Source organism: Manis pentadactyla, chromosome 12 (genome assembly GCF_030020395.1).
Source record: "Manis pentadactyla isolate mManPen7 chromosome 12, mManPen7.hap1, whole genome shotgun sequence".
Classification (NCBI taxonomy): domain Eukaryota; kingdom Metazoa; phylum Chordata; class Mammalia; order Pholidota; family Manidae; genus Manis; species Manis pentadactyla.
Window position 1 is genome coordinate 102,480,909 of NC_080030.1, and position 17,588 is coordinate 102,498,496.

The window sequence follows — 17,588 nt, forward strand, 5'->3', positions numbered from 1 at the left end:
AAAAGCAATACATTACAGTTTTAGAAAAACTTTTAAAGTCTGGTACTTGTAGTGGTTACACTGAAAAGTACTTTAAATTAATCACAGGACCTGGACACTACAGGTAGGTAATCACCTGGGGTAAACGAGATTTCTCAATACCCATATAATTTCCATCTTGAAAAAGACCTTTTTCAAACTAAAACGTTGTTAGAATTCAATGTCCATATAATTTGCAAAAAATGTTTTAGTTTGAAAAAGGTCTTTTTCAAGATGGAAATTATATGGGTATTGAGAAATCTCGTTTACCCCAGGTGATTACCTACCTGTAGTGTCCAGGTGCCAGGGGCCTGCCTAGGACCTGGACTGCAGAGCCTACAAAGAACTGTAGCGCATGGGCTGTACACGTTACTGCCCGAGCTGGCCTGTGCTTCTCTCCTCATGTCAGTGAGTAGTGGGAAGAGAACCAACTGCGGGCTTGAGGAAGGGAATAAAAAGGAGGATAGCAGCGTGAGGGGGCGCAGATGGGGAGGAATGACTGGGTCTGCTTGGCTTGAGGTGGCACTCTGAATATTTTATTTCCACCAGTTACAGTATCTACATTTTCTAGGATCAGTATATTCTGTTTTCTTTTCCATCATCGTTGGCCTCTGCAATGTAATTTTACATCATATATTAACATTTTTGACTATAAGTAGTTCTTGAAACTACTCCTACATGGGATCCAATAGACACTTTGCTGACATGACACAGTGTGCCGCCGTATAGATTTATCTTGTGTGTTTCATGCTTCAGGGTTAGGAATTCTTTGCAACAAATCCTAACACCGGTAAGCCTTGCTGTCGTTTTCCTTAGAAAAAAGAGGCCAGTGTTTGTGCACACGTTACCTTGTGAGGTGTAGACTTTGACAATCCCTAAATATCATCTCTGTATACACACATTAAAGGAGTCTCCTGCGTTCTCCTCACTGTACCTATCCAGAAACCCACGAAGAGGACAGTACAAAAGGCAACGGTGTTGCAGGGCCGCGGAAGCTGACTTGGTCCTGCTGGAGTCGGGACACGGCCCTTGTCAGTGTCCTGGGCGACCGGAGGCTCGAAGGTGCTTCCGCGAAGGGAAACGTCAAGTGACTCGACTCTGTCTAGATCCCGAACAGCCACACGTCTTATTCTGAACCCCTTCTTTCAAAGGGATTGTTCAGATGAGGGTACTTCACTGTCAGGTCGGTCACAGCGTCACAGGCCCCCTCGCTGAGCTGCGCGGAAACGCTCGCTGGCGTGACGTCCAGATGAATGTCGTACTGCTGGTCCAGGCCGAGGTAGCAGTCGCTCATGAGATACAGCGTGTAGATATACCTAAAATATAGAAACAGACCGCAAATGTAAAACCGCCTCCCTAATCACAGCCTCGCGTAAGTCTTCCAGAACTTCGGTGCTAAGATTCTGCTTACCTTCCAGGTACTTCAGGGCTATAAAAAGACATGCAAACGACCTGATGATTTCGAACAAAGCCCACTCTTTTCAAAGCAATAAGCTCTCTCTTATCCACTTCTCCTAATATCAAAAACCATCCTTCATCTTTTGATTTTGGAAATCGAGGGGTAACCGCATGGCTGTCTTGCTTTCCCTGTAAACCACACACACACACAAAAAAACAAAGCATCAATGTCTAGACTTTCTACACCACTTGGTTGTGGTTAAGAGGCTACTTTGCTTTACCCGAAGGCTGTAAATCTACCTGGTTCAGTGTATCGACCTGGGATGTTTTTAATTTTCTGGTTTGGTGTCTCCGATATGCTATTGCCTGACTGTTTTCAAGATTCTCAAAGCACATTCTAGACCCTGCTTTGTGGCTCTAACCACCATAAAGAATATTTGGCTCAGTTAGGACAGGATGACTTGAATCTTGACATCAAATTACCAAATTCTCACACCATTCTTATAAATGATATGAATACCCCATGTACAAATAAACAAATTGAGTTATCATGTTACCAAAACTCCAAAGACTTGTGCACAAGAAACCGATACTTAGGGGTAAAAAAGGCGATGAAGAGTAGACTCTGGACCTTAACACGATATGCATCATATCACTTAAACACCCAATAATAAAAATCAGAGAAAAAAACATGTATTCTGATATGGTAATATTAAAAAGTCCTTTTTTCTGAGCAGTGGGAATTGTGAGACAAGCAATTTGTAAAATACATTAATCAGCACAATCCAAGATTAGATATCACCATAATGACAGCACTTGAAGTCTTTTAGATTGACTTTACAAAATACAAGATTATTCTAGCGATTCTTTAAGACAATGACTTTATGGCATAAAATGCACCAGTAATGATATGTTCTAATAACGCCTTGCTCTCATATGCTAGTGGGAGATGTTTCACTTAAGGTATTTTAAGAGAGAAGTCACAGAGTGATGTATTTTTACAGCATTCAGAAATAAAATGTAGCTTTTCTAGCATGATTAAAACTCATTTTAAAACAGTAATGTTAAGAATAGTTTTGTCCCATGTTTTTATCTGTATGATGATTACTGTACTTTCCTTAATTTGGATGCATTAATATACCTAAAAATGCCTGGATGAAAGCCTTGAAATGTCAGAGGCCAATCAGTTCATACATCGATTTTTAGCATTAGAGATCAGATGAGATGGGGCTTGAAGACACAGTGCTGAAAACATATCTGAACAGTACCAATGACCCACAACCTCACTCCTCTGAGGGCTGTTCTAGATATGGGAGCGCCTGACTGAGAGGACAGATGCTGTGGACTAATGTTCTTGGAGGGCTGGGTCACAGGCAACAGAAAAGATCACGGTGACTTAAAGTAAAAATACTGTACATTTTTGGCCTGTAGAACACTGACAAAGCTGTCATATACATTATAATGGAGGCAGGCAGATGCGGCAACTGAGGTGCAGAAAAGATTTAGGGTCTCACTCAAATTCAGAGAGCTAAGTGGTATAGCTTCGCTCTCACCTACATCGAGCCCAGTGTGAGCCATAGGTACCAGAGTGTTTCCGAGGCAGTGCTTCTCAAACTTTAGTGTTCTTGATACTCATGCAGGGTGCTGGGTAAAAGTACAGATGCTGAGATTCTGATGCAGTCAGTCTGCTAAGTAGGGCCATGGAATCTGCACTCCAGGAAATTCTGCCAGACTGCGTCTAGAGACCACGCTCTGAGAATAGTACTCCAGGAAATGTGTTATTGGTAGATATTCTGGGGTTGAAAAATGGCACATGCGGAGCACTGACTGACTTCAGAAGACTGACTCTCACTACCTAAAGCCCGTTGAGAAAGTGGGATTCATAAATGACACGGACACATTAGTAATATAAAAGGTATGTGTGGTGGGGCATGCTGGTATCTGGTGTGAAGCCTTTGGGAACAGAAACCAGACACTCTACCTTGTGGAACCCAGTGTGGACTCTCTGCAAGCTGACTTGAAGCACATACTCTTGATCAGCATGTAATCTGATCCAGCTGCTGTCACTCCGCTTGTCTGAAGCCAGAGTTGTGACAGAGAGTTCACTATGTCCCTCTGCTGAGTCATCCCACCAGCCTCTGACGCTTAGGTCGACATCGATCACTGGCAGGTGAGACAGAAAATCCCATGCCTGAATAAGAAAAGAAAGAAAAGATAATAAAGGAATGGTTAATGTGAAATATAGCGACCAAGTAAGAAATAGTGTGAATTTAGAAAAAAATCAAACAAATCAAAATACATCTCTGTGTTTTGAGATTAATTGTGGATTCAATGCAGTTGTAAGAAATAATACAGAGAGATCCTGGGCACTGCTCCCCAGCTTTCCACAATGGTGGCATTTTTCAAAACTGAGTACAGTATTAATACCGTGATATTAACACTGATACAGTCTACAACTCTTGTTCAGATTTCCCAGTTTTTCTTTGTTGGTGTGCAAAGATAGTGTGCTCTTAATCTTTGTAGTTGAAAGTCCTTTTAAAAGCAACTAAAGTACTAATCATTATCTAAACTTGTGATTCCTTTATTGTGAATCCCTCTTAGATACTGGCTATTGACTATAGTAAAAATAGATTTTAAAATGTTTGTTGTTGAACTCTAACATTTATGTGACTTCTAAGGCGAGAGCATTACTTAGGGATATAAAGGCAACTTGAAAACAATGGTATGATGCCATTGCTGACATCACTCAGCATCACACATTGCACACTCTTTCTACAAAATGCTTTCTTTAGTCCATATTCCAAATGTATTCTAAAAAGAAAACATTTCTTTATGTCCGTATAGCATAAGGTGAAACAAGCATGTGTTTTTGCATTATCAATACTGAGAATACCTATCGGAATGATACATATTAAAGAGGCAGAAAATATTTCACCGATTTTATTCTTGCATTTTAAATTCAAAGATATTTGTGAGAAATCACACAAATAGTAAGTGCTCATCTTTGTTGCATGAATGCAGGAGTGAATTCCTAAGGAAAGGTGCCACAAAATAAACTTTACGTCCTCATGTGACTGTCACCTTTTTCTAACACTGACACGTTATGTGGTAATATCACTAAAAATCAACAAAACTTCTCCATATATTGGTTGTTTTTTTTTAACCAACTGTTACCTCCTAAGTTAGTTTAAAAAATGCATGAATACTTCAATTTTGGTGTTCCTTTCTTCTCTCAGGTACACCTTCGATTTCCTTACAGGCTCTCCTTTCCTGCTGGCTAAGACTTCAGAGCTGCTGAGCACACCTAACTGAAGTGAAGTAGTCCTGAGGAATCAAGCTACCCTTAGCAATTAAAAAAATGTAAATCCAACGCAAATTTTCAACCCAACTCCAATCCTAGAACTTGTTTTTTGGATGTGAAGTTATGCGTGGAATAGACCTGAAAGTAGGAGAGCCGCAGCATGTTCTACCCTGTGCTTCACGGGGACAAAGGCTGGCCTATCCCCTGCCAGAACCAGCAGTCCCCGGGTGTCACAGCCGTGCCTCTTGATGTTCGTCTAAGGATGGCCAGAGTGGAAAAGTGATCAAGGGGACACCTAAATACACGATTTCTGCAAAGCATTTAACTTTGAGACAACACAAGGGACATTTATTCATGAAACAAAACTTCGTATGTTTCTTGTACCATTAAATAAATTACCAACACGTACTTTCAGTTATTAGCAACTTGCTGGAATCTTACTTTACAAACCTCCCCAAGGCAAATCTGGCTTTTATATATAGGTAATCTTTTTGTAGCACTTAACATTGTTATTTTTCATTCTCAGTGTGTACACATATATTTGTTAGGTGTGTGGTACACACACACATATATATGTATAGGAAACATAAGCTATTTTTAAAGAAACTGCTAAGACATTTCAATAGCAGCCAAACATATTTATCTGAGGATTAATCTTCATCTATTGAATCAGGCTAGAGCACTGCCATGCATACAATTATTTAATTAGCAGCCAAATCCTCTGCCAGTCAGTAGCCGTTCCAGGCATACTGATGGGGCAGAAGATGCAAATATCACAGTCGTACTGCTTTTTCTCATTACTACTGCAATTAGCACTTAAATTGATGCTTTAAACATACTAATTTCTGGAATAATTCAGGATTTGTATGTTACCTGGGATCGCCTCACTGCAGAGCCAGCACCAGATTGCTCTGCAAATTGAAGCACTTTTGAGCCAAATAACCATCATCATATCAGACTGAGCCAATTTGCATTTGGTTTTAAAGATAACAGAATGGCAATTTATGCAAATAAATTAAGTAAGTTTACTTCAGAGTTCTCCCTGAACTAATTATAACAATGTTCTAATTTTTCATCACATCTAAAACTTGGCTTGAAATCAATGTATGTTGTGTTAGAAATCTGTTGTTGCTAACAGAAGCCTTGTTTTGATTTAAATATATTGTTTTTATTCATAATTTCGATGGTAATTTAGCTAGAAAGGTAGGCACTTATTATGAATATTTAAAAGTGTTTGGTGCCAATTTTGGGTCGACCAGAAATTGAACAATCAGACTTCAGTGTCTGTTATACTTTTCCTAAGCCTTGCTCAAAAATAAGCTGCACTGGGAAAAAAAAAATTGACATGGTTTAGAAGTTTCTTCATTTCAGTATCTGCATTTGCAAGTCAATATATTAATTATGTTATAAATCCTGAATGTTTACTTTGACATGTTTAAGATATAACTGCTTAAGATTTAAAAGTCTAGATATTGCGGCAGATATTTCTGGCATCATTCATCCATTCTTTTGGCTTTCCCAGGGAGGGTCTGGAGATGACCTATGCTGTCTCTCAACCTGTGGATTTAGTTTTCTATCTAAGTTATACGGCATACAAATAAGATCTTGTTTATTTGAAGGAACACTTAAGAATCTGGAAGGACAAAGTGATCACAAAAGGGAGGGGCACACAAGAGTAACTGAAGGGAAAATACACCCAAATGGAAAAAAGAGAAAACCTTGAAGAGAAAACCTAGGATTTTTTTTTTTTTCATTGGCAGAAATTTTTATTGTTTTTTGAGTCGAGCATCTAGGCCACCTCAACGAAGCCACTGACAGAAATCATAACCGTGTTACAAGATACATGGCACAAAATAGCCTGAAGAAAGGGATGCGCAGCGGGCCTGGGCAGCCGAGGGAAGGGCAGGCTGTAGTGGCCTCCTTCTGCAGCCGGCTCGGCTGAATTACGCTGAAACCACTTCTAATAATGCCATTGCAACTGCTAAATACTGCTTCCATTATTTTTAATATCACTACTGAGCTCTTATTCTCTATCAGGAACTGCATAAAACAGTTAACATAGTAACATCCTGTTTAATTTTCTCAAGAACTTCGCATGCAGGTCTGAGGTTTTCATGGTCAAGATCATGGTTGGTGAGTGGCCGACAGAATGGAAAGCCAGGTGACACCGAAAGCCACACTCTTGGTGTGACTTCCCAGAGTAAGGGAGCTTTGGGGCATGGAGGCGATCGCTTTACCTGCTTCATTTTTGCAGCTGGTAGCTCATTTTCTAACATGGAGCTGAATATACGGTCTTCCCCTCCGCAGGCATGGACCAGTTCAGGGAGGCACTCGAGGAAGCCACGGCAGCCAGCACGCGGGCCCTTTACGCCCGAGCTCCACTTCCTAAGGAAAAATATCAACACCAACCAAACAATTCTTTCAAAGCACAAATGAGAACTGCTGAAAATGAGGGTTTCTCTAATTAAAACATTAAAAAAAATTAAGATTACCATATTACTTAGAGGGCATTATTAAGTTTAGAGGCCATTATTAGCCAGTATTCTCTACGATATCAATCCAAGACAGTATCACTTTTATGACATAAAAGGGTGTTGACACGTGAGCTCAGCGAACACTTAGGGTTCTGCAGACAGGGGTGCCTTCCTACAGGGAGGCAGTAAGGGGCACGGATGCTTCCATGTGGACAAGGCCTTGATATGTTTTTAATGGGTGCAGGAAATGCCTCTAATATGATCACAGGAATAAAGTCCTCATTGTAAGTTGCTGGGAACATACAACTAAAAGTACATTTTGGGAATCTCTGAGAGTTATAGCATAAATGGTGCCAGATCCCTGGAAATGTAGTGAACCTGAATCTTACCCTTTGTTTCCTGTTCATACAGCAAAAGAAAAATGTAATAGAAATTGCACAGCAATTTTCAGGGTGGCAGCAAAGAACGGGACCAATCTCCTAGGCCCCACACAACTTCCCTAACAGCCCTGCAGGCTGTGCCGGGATCGAGCCCTTATGTGCCTGCTTTGCTGCTGAAACCCAGCTCCCACGGCCTTTGGTGCCACGTTGGCAGGGTCCCTGAAACTGAGCTGCAGACACAGGCGGTATCTGCTTTTCCCCTCGTGCCACCTGCTGCTGGTGTGGCTCACTGTCTGAGTGTAGCTTTTAGTTCCAGGGACGTCCCGTGGTCGGGACTCAAGCACCATGAAAATAACTGTCCTGGAACTGAGGACACTTGCGCTAAACTGCAGGACTATCCTGAGGTGGCCCAGCGTGTGTCTCAGGCTGTGGCTGGATCTGCATCGAGATGCCTCAAGGGGCTGCCACTCCTAGAGCAGCCGCCAAGAGGCAGAGGGGGCATGGCGGCGACCTGCAGCCAGGCCGCACTGCTTGTCTACGGGGCCTTGACCCAGCACTCTGGCTGCCAAGGGCCTCTCGACTGGTGTGGAAGGAACGTTTAGATTTAAACACCGCCAACCTTGTGTATAATATGTACTGTTCTTTTCCTTGCTGAAATATTTGCAGGCTTGTACACCGGACCTAAGTGTTAAATGATTTGTTGCTAAGATAAACTCTCCTTTTAAGTACAGGTGGTATCTTGAGCCGCCAGAATATACAGCTATCCAGTTTCAGACATCAGGTGGGCGCACAATCTACCTTTGACCATGGATTTCAGATCCCTCAAATCTTTTGTGCAATAATAAATTGGTAATTTAGATCACAAATCACTTGAGTAATGTCTTTTAAAATGAAGGCTGATACAGGAAAGGAATAAACACAGTTAAAATAGAAATGTATTCAATGTTGCAAATGAAAAACAATTTAATAGAAGGTTAAAATGAACTGTGGTTTCAGCTTGGGACAGTTAATCAAATCCCAAGTGAGAATGCTGCATCACCGGGGCACTTCTTCTGGGAGACTGGCACGTTCCCTGTGAAGGGCCAATACTCCGGGCACACTGAAATTCAAGTCACTGCACACATAAAGAAAATATGTTTTGAAATAAAAAACCGGATTACATTGAGAATTAGAACAGCTACCTGAAAACGTGCAGATGGTGGGGTTCTATGTTGGGGACTGTAAGAAGAGAGGAGTCTTTTAGCCACCGGCCCTGGATCACCATCTGAACCAGGTTGGTTATATTGAGGGCAGTCACCAGCCAGCCCTGGTTCGCAGCCACGTCCAGCATTGCCTGAGCAGGGAAAATGCACGTGTTACAAGAAGACCACGGTACACACCCTCCCAAGTGGGGCTCTGGCGCTGGCCTTCACAGAAAACAAACAAGAACAACAAGCATTACACCTCTAAATTACCATTATCAAAATAGAAAATAAACTAGTTGGACTGGAGGAAACAAATCAGATCTCCCATGCTATTTATTGCCCATTACTCCCTACAAAGGGCCAGATATTTAGCTTTTTTAATGGCAGCAAATGTAGCCAGGTGACCCTGGTACCTGGTAATAAAACAAAAAGAACTCAGGGTCCTTTGAGAGCAAATACCTATGAAATTCACTGCATCAAGAGCATCAGCAGCTGCAGAGTCAATCTCAGGTAGTGTTCTTCCAAATTTAAAAATCAATAATGATAAGGTGATGTGAGATATTTTTTTGCCAAAAATGTATTTCTCCGAAGAGCGGGCTAAAGACAGAGGCCTGGTTTGCAGTGACAGTAATACAGCACACATTTATAAAGGGGCAACTGCCAGTGGTACATGTGGGAGGATGAGAAGGTATTCATATTAGTCTATACATTTAATCTAATGTTTTATGGACAAACAAATGGCTGCATTTGCTTAAGGCAAAACTAAACAGTGAAATCTTATTTAAACAAAGGAGAAGTTTACACAGGCAAAGCTATTTCAATTAAATTAGATTCAGGAGAATGTTGACTTGAAGACACATAAGTTAGTATCATGATCTGAGGCAGTTACTTTACACAGTTTTAGGAGTACACTCTCTTGTTTTGGGAAGTGAAGAGATAAGGGTAAGATAAACGAGATGTGCCTAATAAATGCTTAAAATAATATTTTAATAATAAAGACCTCACCAACAGCAAAATATTTATGAAATGTACAAAATCTATTAGTACATTTTTAGAAATAATTTTTAAGGTATATTATGCTAGTAAAATTAATTTGCCATACTACTTAGTATTACTGAGGTAGACAATTTTCCTTCTAAGTTTTGATTTTACTGTTCTGTATTCTCTAATATACAAAAAATAAAATGGGTTAAAAAGAACATCTGGCTAAACCAATCTCTGGTCTTTTTTATACACATTACAAGGAAATGGATCAACTTTTCTGGATATCATGGTTAATGTGAGGGAATGGCCACTTGGTCTTTAGTACCCATGAGTCTACTAATTATACATCAATAAGCCTGAATATTAGTACAACAGATATAGTTATCTAGGTGTATGTGAGTCTGTATGTATATAAATGTGTATACATGTATGAATATCATGTTTGTAAATCTAGGGAAAATCTACTTCCATTCTTCCTGTTCTCTGCACAGCTGATTAAAACACTGCCTTTCTTTGAAGTAAACAACACGAGCAGGTCATGATGAACACTAACTAATCAGCAAACATTTTGTTTTGTGAAAGAATATTGGTAAAAATCCAATTACAATGATTATAACAACATTCTGCCTAAGTTACTGCATGTCAGCCAAAGGTAGACCAAAAAAAAAGAAAGAACAGCCATTAGTTCCCAAGTCACAACTCTTGAGTTCTGCAAGGGAAAAGGACGAAAAGAAATGAGTAACCACCCCACTGCAGCGTCACGACGATGTTAGAAGTTGTAATGTGGAGTAACTACGGCGATTTTACTTGTGATTTTGCGTTACAACTTGACTGGAAATAAATTCCAGACTAAAAGCTCACATATGAGAAGAGTGGGACGGATGGACCATATGTTTTTAACTTTGAAGTTTTCATGATGAAGTTGAAAGATTTCATAGAATTTATGGGAGTTCTCAACAATGTCTCATTGCATGATCCAGATGTGAAAATGTAAAAAATCATGCCAAGTAATTGCTTACATGAAGTCAATGAAAAGCTATGTCATGAATCGAAAACTACCATTTCTTTTGCTTTCATTTAGAGAAAGGGCAGGTAGGGAGATTAAGAATCTGGGATGATGAAGGGTTTTGCCATTACCTGAAGGTGGACAACCAAACCTGCTACATGTCTCTGCTCAGTCACTCCCTAGTTGATGCCGAGTTCTCCGGCCCTGACTGCCACCCCCCAACCCCCTCCCCCACAGCCTTATGCAGACTGTCATCAACTCTCACCTGGATTATAAATACTGCTTCTCATTCTCACCTAATTTTTCTTCAATCCATATTTTATATTGTTACCTAAGTGAATTTTTACAGAGGTAAAACTAGTCATGTCATTCCTCTGCTTAAATTTCCTCAAGGGCTTCATACTGTCTAGAGGACAAAAGCTAACACTCATGGCCGACAGTCCACACTCGGTTCTTATCCGGTCCTGGCTTACTGCCTGGCACCCCTGTGCACCCTGAGGCCAGCACACCTGCCTTGCCCTTATCTTCCACCTGGGAAATTCCTAGCCACTCTCGGAGACGAGCCCAACTGCTGCTTCTTACTGTGAAGTCTCCCTGATTCTTCCACATGGATTTTAGGTGTTTTTTTCCTATGTGCCTGCTGCTCTCGACACGTGTCGCCAGTGTTCTATTGTGGTTCTTTGTTTACACATCTGCCCTTTAGACTAGGGACTCTTTGGCGACCAGAAACTGGAAATATTCTTTGCAACTCTAGCTCTAGTGCAGGGCATGCAAGAAACATTTTGTTTTGTGCAAGAATATTGGTAAAAATCCAATTACAGTGATTATAACAACACTCTGCCTGGGTTATTGCATGTCAGCCAAAGGCAGTGCGGTGTAGGGGACACATTACAGCTTTGATATCAAACAGACATTGTGCTTAATCCTACTTTCGTCCTACTTATTATGGGTAAATTTGGGGAAATCATGTAACCCAACTCTGCTACACTTCTCATTTAGAGAAGGGGGATTATACCTCCTTATAGATAGAGGGTGCTCAGGGCAATGTACTATGTAAGGTATCTAACAGACTGCCTGGAACACAGTAAATCTCAACAAACAGGTGCCTGTTTCTAAAGCTTTTCTATGGTAAGATGAACAACTAAACAATCCATTCTAACAGGGATTTCTTTTGGGTCTGTTGGTATGCATTTCTGCACTGAGCGGTACAGGGCTTCATGAGCAGATGTATGGAATGGGCAGGACGGTTCATCAGGAGAGGTGTGCAATTACAAGACCGCTGGGGACAAGGCCCAAGGCCGCCCCTGAAGCTCAGGCCAGACTGGATGATGAGAGCTTGGTTCTCAGTCTGAGTGGACAAGCCTATGTTACTGTTCAGATGTACATACTGAAAGGGGCTGAGCCCAAGGGGCAGTCCAGGTAAATGGGCTTGAGGGTTCTGGTAGCTGGTACTGACATATTTATTTACAGGTGATGAGTTTGCTTTGGAACACTTTTTAATTGAGATGCCACTGCCAGGTGACAAGTCCAGGTAAGAGTGAGCTTGAAAGAAAGTATGGTCTAGGGTTGTGGGCTCAGAAATCCTGGGCACAAACTGGGCAGCCACAACAGTTGCAATGCGCAGCTCTCGAGCAGAGGCGAGGATATCAGAGAGGTTACCTGGCGATGAGATCTGGAAGGGCAGGAGAGGATAAATGGGGGAGGGTCCCTAAGGTATTCTCAAGGGCACTACTGACATAGTCATGGTTAGAATGATTGTTTATTGAGCGTGGACTCTGTAAAATAATCTGATAATCACTTTCAGTAAGTTATTGAATTGAAACCCATTTTACAGATGAAGACACTGTGGCTCAGAGAGGTAAAGAAACATGCCTAAGGCTACATAGCCCTGGTAAATGAGCACAGCTGGGACACAAACGATCAGAAGCTTGACTCCAAAGTGCTTGCTTTTAACCAGTATGGTATACTGTCTACAAAGTTCAAGATACCAGGAAAGTATGTGGAATTCCAATGGGAGCCTATATTAGAATAGAAGATTCTACGGTGAATATACACACAATATAAAGTGGGACTTTGGAAGGTTTATGTGACATGACGATAAGTTTGGATGAAGTGTGAAAAGATATATATGAGAATATATATATATATATATATATATAGTTTATGAACACTTGATACAGGAGGTTTGGAGATGGTGTGGTACAGTAGAAAGACACTTGGCCTGAAAGGAGTCTGTGCCTTTGAATTAACTGTAAGAACACCAACAAAATGCAAACATACTCATACTATTTTGTTATTGTTTTCATAAAGTTCACTTTCTCTCTTTCCAGGTGGATAAGTAGTATCCTTGAAATGAGGGTGAGAAAGACCTATGTTAAAAAAAAAAAAAGGCAGTATATACTAAGCACAGAATAAGCTGCACAGAGAAAAAGACCCTCTTGGGATTACAGGAGGGTGAGGTGGGCAACACCTCAGAACAGAGAAGCTTCCACTGGCCAGCGCAGACCTCACACACACAGTCACTGGAGAGGGAGAAGCTCCGCGGTGAAGACGGGGAGACCGAGAGGGGCTCCGTCATCTCTGGAGACCGCGGTCTCTTGCTGGGGGAAAGGACTGTCAAGGAGCATGAAACGGTCTGCAGTGAGTACCGGGGGAATTCATGACGTGAATGAAAACTGGAACAGCAGTGAGTTCCAACAGCATGACTGTGAGACAGAATTATTACAGAAATTAGTAGAGACGATTCGCAGTGTTCCGTGACGGTTTCCAGCAACAATGAGTATGATTGATTTGGCTGTGAAAGAGAATCCAGATGCTGACAATTCCCCAGGAAGGTGAGAGATTTTAGGTTACATTTCAGTGACTTGTTGAAACAGCCAGCTCCAGGGCCCACTGTTTAGGGTGGCAGGTGAAGTGCTAGGGGACGGAGGACTGAACTGATGATCAGGAAGAGATTCCAGGTCTAAACAGTAACAGAAATGTTCAGTCATGCCGACTGGTAAAGATGCTACGGTCAGAGAAGAGACTCAGAGGTGTGATCACAGGTGTGGTGGCCAAAGTGGCTTGGATACCGTAATTACTAGAAGGGAGGAGTCCGGGATGCAGGCAGTCACGACGTGGAAAAGGTCATCTGTTGAAGCCACCGTGTAACTGGAAGAGCTGGGACGAAGCTGAAGACTATGAGATGGTGTTTGAGGACGGTGGGAAATAGGTATAGTTTGGAACATAGTTTGGGAAAAAAGTCTCAGACATTGAAAATAAAACATAACCTGGAGAAAAGCAGCAGACATCTGAGAAGAGGTGGTTTGAGAGACCTGAGGAGGCAGACTTTATTACTGCAGAAATGAGAAAAATTAGGCAGCTCAGGAATTTCAGAGGGAATGCAGAAAAGAGGTGGTGTGTGTGTGTCTGCCTGTCTGACTGACATGCGAGGGAGCGAAGGAGAGAGGAAGGACGGAGAGATGCATGAGGGCAGAGGGAGGCAGAAGACAAGGAGAGGCTACCCATCCTGCGCACACCGCAGACCTCATCCTCCCGTGAGGGTCAAGAACTTGTGAAGCACTTGGCTTTATCCACAGGAAAAACAAGAACAGCCATTCAAAACAACTCACTTCTCACCGTCACAACAAAAAAATCAGAATTTAGGAAATGGACACTGTCTGGAAGGAAATATTTTAGGCCATAAGCGTTCTGAAGCCAAAGGGTCTGTTCTATGACCTGAATACACTTGACATCCTCAAGATTTATTCTGAATCAATTTCAGAAATTTGCTTAGCATATCAAGCTTGGTCTTAGCATTTAGAGTCAAACCCATTTTCATAGTAGTGTTCTATTTCTGTAAAGGACAGATTTACCCAGAGCTAAAGATATTTTTCTTCTTATTTTCTGCTATTGGAGATTATACTTAAAAATGCAAGTATCAATGTATTTTATCTGAAATAAAATTTCACTCAGTTACTGTGAAAAGCCCCAAACACTGAATTAGAAAGTCAAAGTGCACACACAGTAGGCATATGTGGTGTGAGCAAGTATTTGTATAGCAGTTCATGGGCTCCAAAACACTTTCGTACATAGTTCTAATATAATCCTCAACAGTACCAAGTAGAAGGCAGGCACCAGCAATATCGCCTTTCAAAGACTGGGAACCTGAAGCTCACAGAAGTGCAGTGACTGTGTAATCATATTAATAAAAAGTGAAGTTAAGAGTTGGTCTTCGTTCTCCACTTCCGTATCTGTGCTCACTACACTACATTCCACACCACTTCTGAATGTCTGACATATGCCAATTCAAGAGGGATTTAAAGTGGTTTGCATCTGTCCTTTTTTCCCTCCATTACAGAGAAAGAAAAACTCCAGACAAAATTATACATTTAATTGATTACTGTCTCTGAACAAATTTCATCAGCATGATTTTTGAAAACCTAAAATCTAAAAATTAATTTTAATCCATCATTTGGCTATAGCGACATCTTAACTATTTGATATCTGGGCATTAAATATCTTTTGAAACTCAACTGACTTCTGCATTTAAATCATCCAAGGGAATATAGGAACGCTGAGTACCGTAGCCAAATTAAGGCAACTTCATTGAAAGAAGAGAATCACTGACTTAGGCCACTTAAAGAAAAACTGTCATTTGATGGACAAGAGGAATGTTCAGATGGATAAGAAGATGTAGGTCTGAGGTCCATTGCTAAACATTTTCTAAGCCTCAGTTTAAAAATTCTGTGAATTTAGGCCTACGTGGCGTCAAGACTGTGGCTGTGGGGGTACAGGTGGGGCGGGCCGGCGATGCTCCAGCCCTTCTACCCACTCTCAGCATCTGATGACTCGAGCCCTCTTTTCTTCCTCCCTTCATCCTTTCTCCTCTCCAAGGAACTGTCTCTCCTTTTCCTCACATCTCACAGTCATCCTGATGTACCTAGGGATACTGCAGAGACTGGAACAACTACATGAAAATAAGAAAATGACGAAAGGTTGAAGTGGGTAGGTAATGTGCTACTTCTTTTCAAATTAAATGGCATAAAGATAATATGCTGTCAGAGTTTAAGAGAAAGATTAATTTATTTAGGATGAAAAAAATATTTTCACCGATTTATAAAAACCAAGTCCTTATTTATGGACTGTGATGAGACTGCAAAATACAATGGAAAGAGTGTCAAAAACAATGTAAGTCTGAGAAACTCACAGCCAAGAGAAGCTTAAGGAGACATGGCAACTAAATGCAGTGTGGTATCTTGACATTAACTAAAGAATTCCAGGTAAGTTTAAACATTAGTTAATAATAGTGCATCAATATTGGCTCATTAATTGTGACAAATGTACCGTATTAACGTAAGACGCTAATCATAGAGAAAAACTGGGTGTGGTACATTACAGGAATTCTCTGCACGATTTTTGCAACTGTGCCCTAAGTCTAAAACTGTTATAAAGTTTATTTTTAGAGCAATCTATGGCAATTCATCCAAGATAGCTTGTCAAAACATTAGCTGTTAGACATCTGCTGGAAAATGCACTATTTAGCTCAAGAGCTCCCAGAAGTTTTACAATGACGGGAAAACCTGACAAAAAGCTTTCCTGACAGGAAGGAGCTCTCTTCAGGTGCAGGTCAGTTCCCAGTAATGATCCAATATTTTGTCAATAATTAAAATGCTGTAAGTACATTTATAAGACTCTGTTTCAATAGCAACAGTTGCTCATCCTAACTTTCTCCTGAACTTTTACCCCCAGAAGGTCAGCATTCAGGAAGCTCAGCTGCTGTCTAACCAACTTAATTAATCAAAGAGTCATTTCCGAGCTGTAACTATGAGTAAAAGCGCTTCAAGTGTGCTAGCAAGCCTGCAAGTTAATCAAAATGCTAATGCACTACAAATTAAAGTTGTGATTAACATTTCACAGTAGCTGCTTAAGTGACTTGATCACACAAATGGGTTAAGCATTACTCATTTCCTCCAGCCCATTCGGGAAAAGGGCTATTATGTGGGTATGAGGAGAGGAGCTGGGGGTAGAAGGATCCTTCATGTGGCATCGTATCATCAATAAACCACCACCAAATTGTCATACAAAAGCTTACAGGTAGAGTCACCCAGGGGGAAATAGCCTTCCAAATTACATTACAGTCCTTGAAGGGAGATTGCCTGGAAATCCACAAGAGTAAGTAAAGGTGTTTAACACCTCAAAATCCACATACTTGTGTTGGTTTTGGAAATGCTGAATGCATCAGCTCTGTGTTGCTTCTGGAATGGGGAATGGTGCTCACTGTAGGTGGTATTTGGGGTGTTCTGCTGTGGAATTTAAACGTAGCTTTGATATAGTAAAATAACCGCTAACGGGATGAAGATTCTGCACTCATAGTGTGAATCTTTGCATTTGGAAGAACAATCATTCAGGATTAAGTGCACTTATAATTATTTGTTTTTAGACAGACATCCATTAATAAAGGTTCGTCAGGCTTCTGGCAAGATATGAGCCCCTGGCTATCAGGAAAGCAGCCTGAATGAGACTTCCTTGTCTCTATGAATTTGATAAGGTCACACTAATGTTTACAACAAACAGACTACATTTGTTGGTAGACAATTCAGATTTGGCAGATAATCTTAGAAACATTGTGAGAAGCCACACACAATAAATCTTCCCTTTCAATCCTCTGCTAAGAAAGAACTATAAAGGAAAATGGGAAATGTTTATTCATCCCATTCACTCATGATATACTGAGATCCACTATGTGCCAAGAATTATGCCCAAGTCACCTTGCCAGTGACATTATAAATAGTTACTGACAAGGTTCCAGCAGACCTTGGATGATAAAAAAATCCTCCAAATGTATGCTCATACTATGAATAT

General features: G+C 41.0%; 1 protein-coding gene across 3 annotated transcripts in view; it reads right to left on the reverse strand.

Annotated features, from left to right (window-relative positions):
• Nucleotides 1–532: 532 nt before the first annotated feature.
• ASCC3 (activating signal cointegrator 1 complex subunit 3) overlaps nt 533–17,588 on the reverse strand; it is a 275,119-nt gene continuing 258,063 nt past the window's right edge. For all 3 annotated transcript variants that reach the window (XM_057489450.1, XM_036890362.2, XM_036890359.2), the window contains exons 38-42: nt 8,753–8,904; nt 6,955–7,102; nt 3,398–3,607; nt 1,430–1,605; nt 533–1,334 (exon numbers count right to left, since the gene is read on the reverse strand). In XM_057489450.1, the coding sequence (XP_057345433.1) occupies nt 1,145–1,334; nt 1,430–1,605; nt 3,398–3,607; nt 6,955–7,102; nt 8,753–8,904 (876 nt within the window). In that variant the 3' untranslated portion in view covers nt 533–1,144. The remainder of the gene's footprint in view (nt 1,335–1,429; nt 1,606–3,397; nt 3,608–6,954; nt 7,103–8,752; nt 8,905–17,588) is intronic.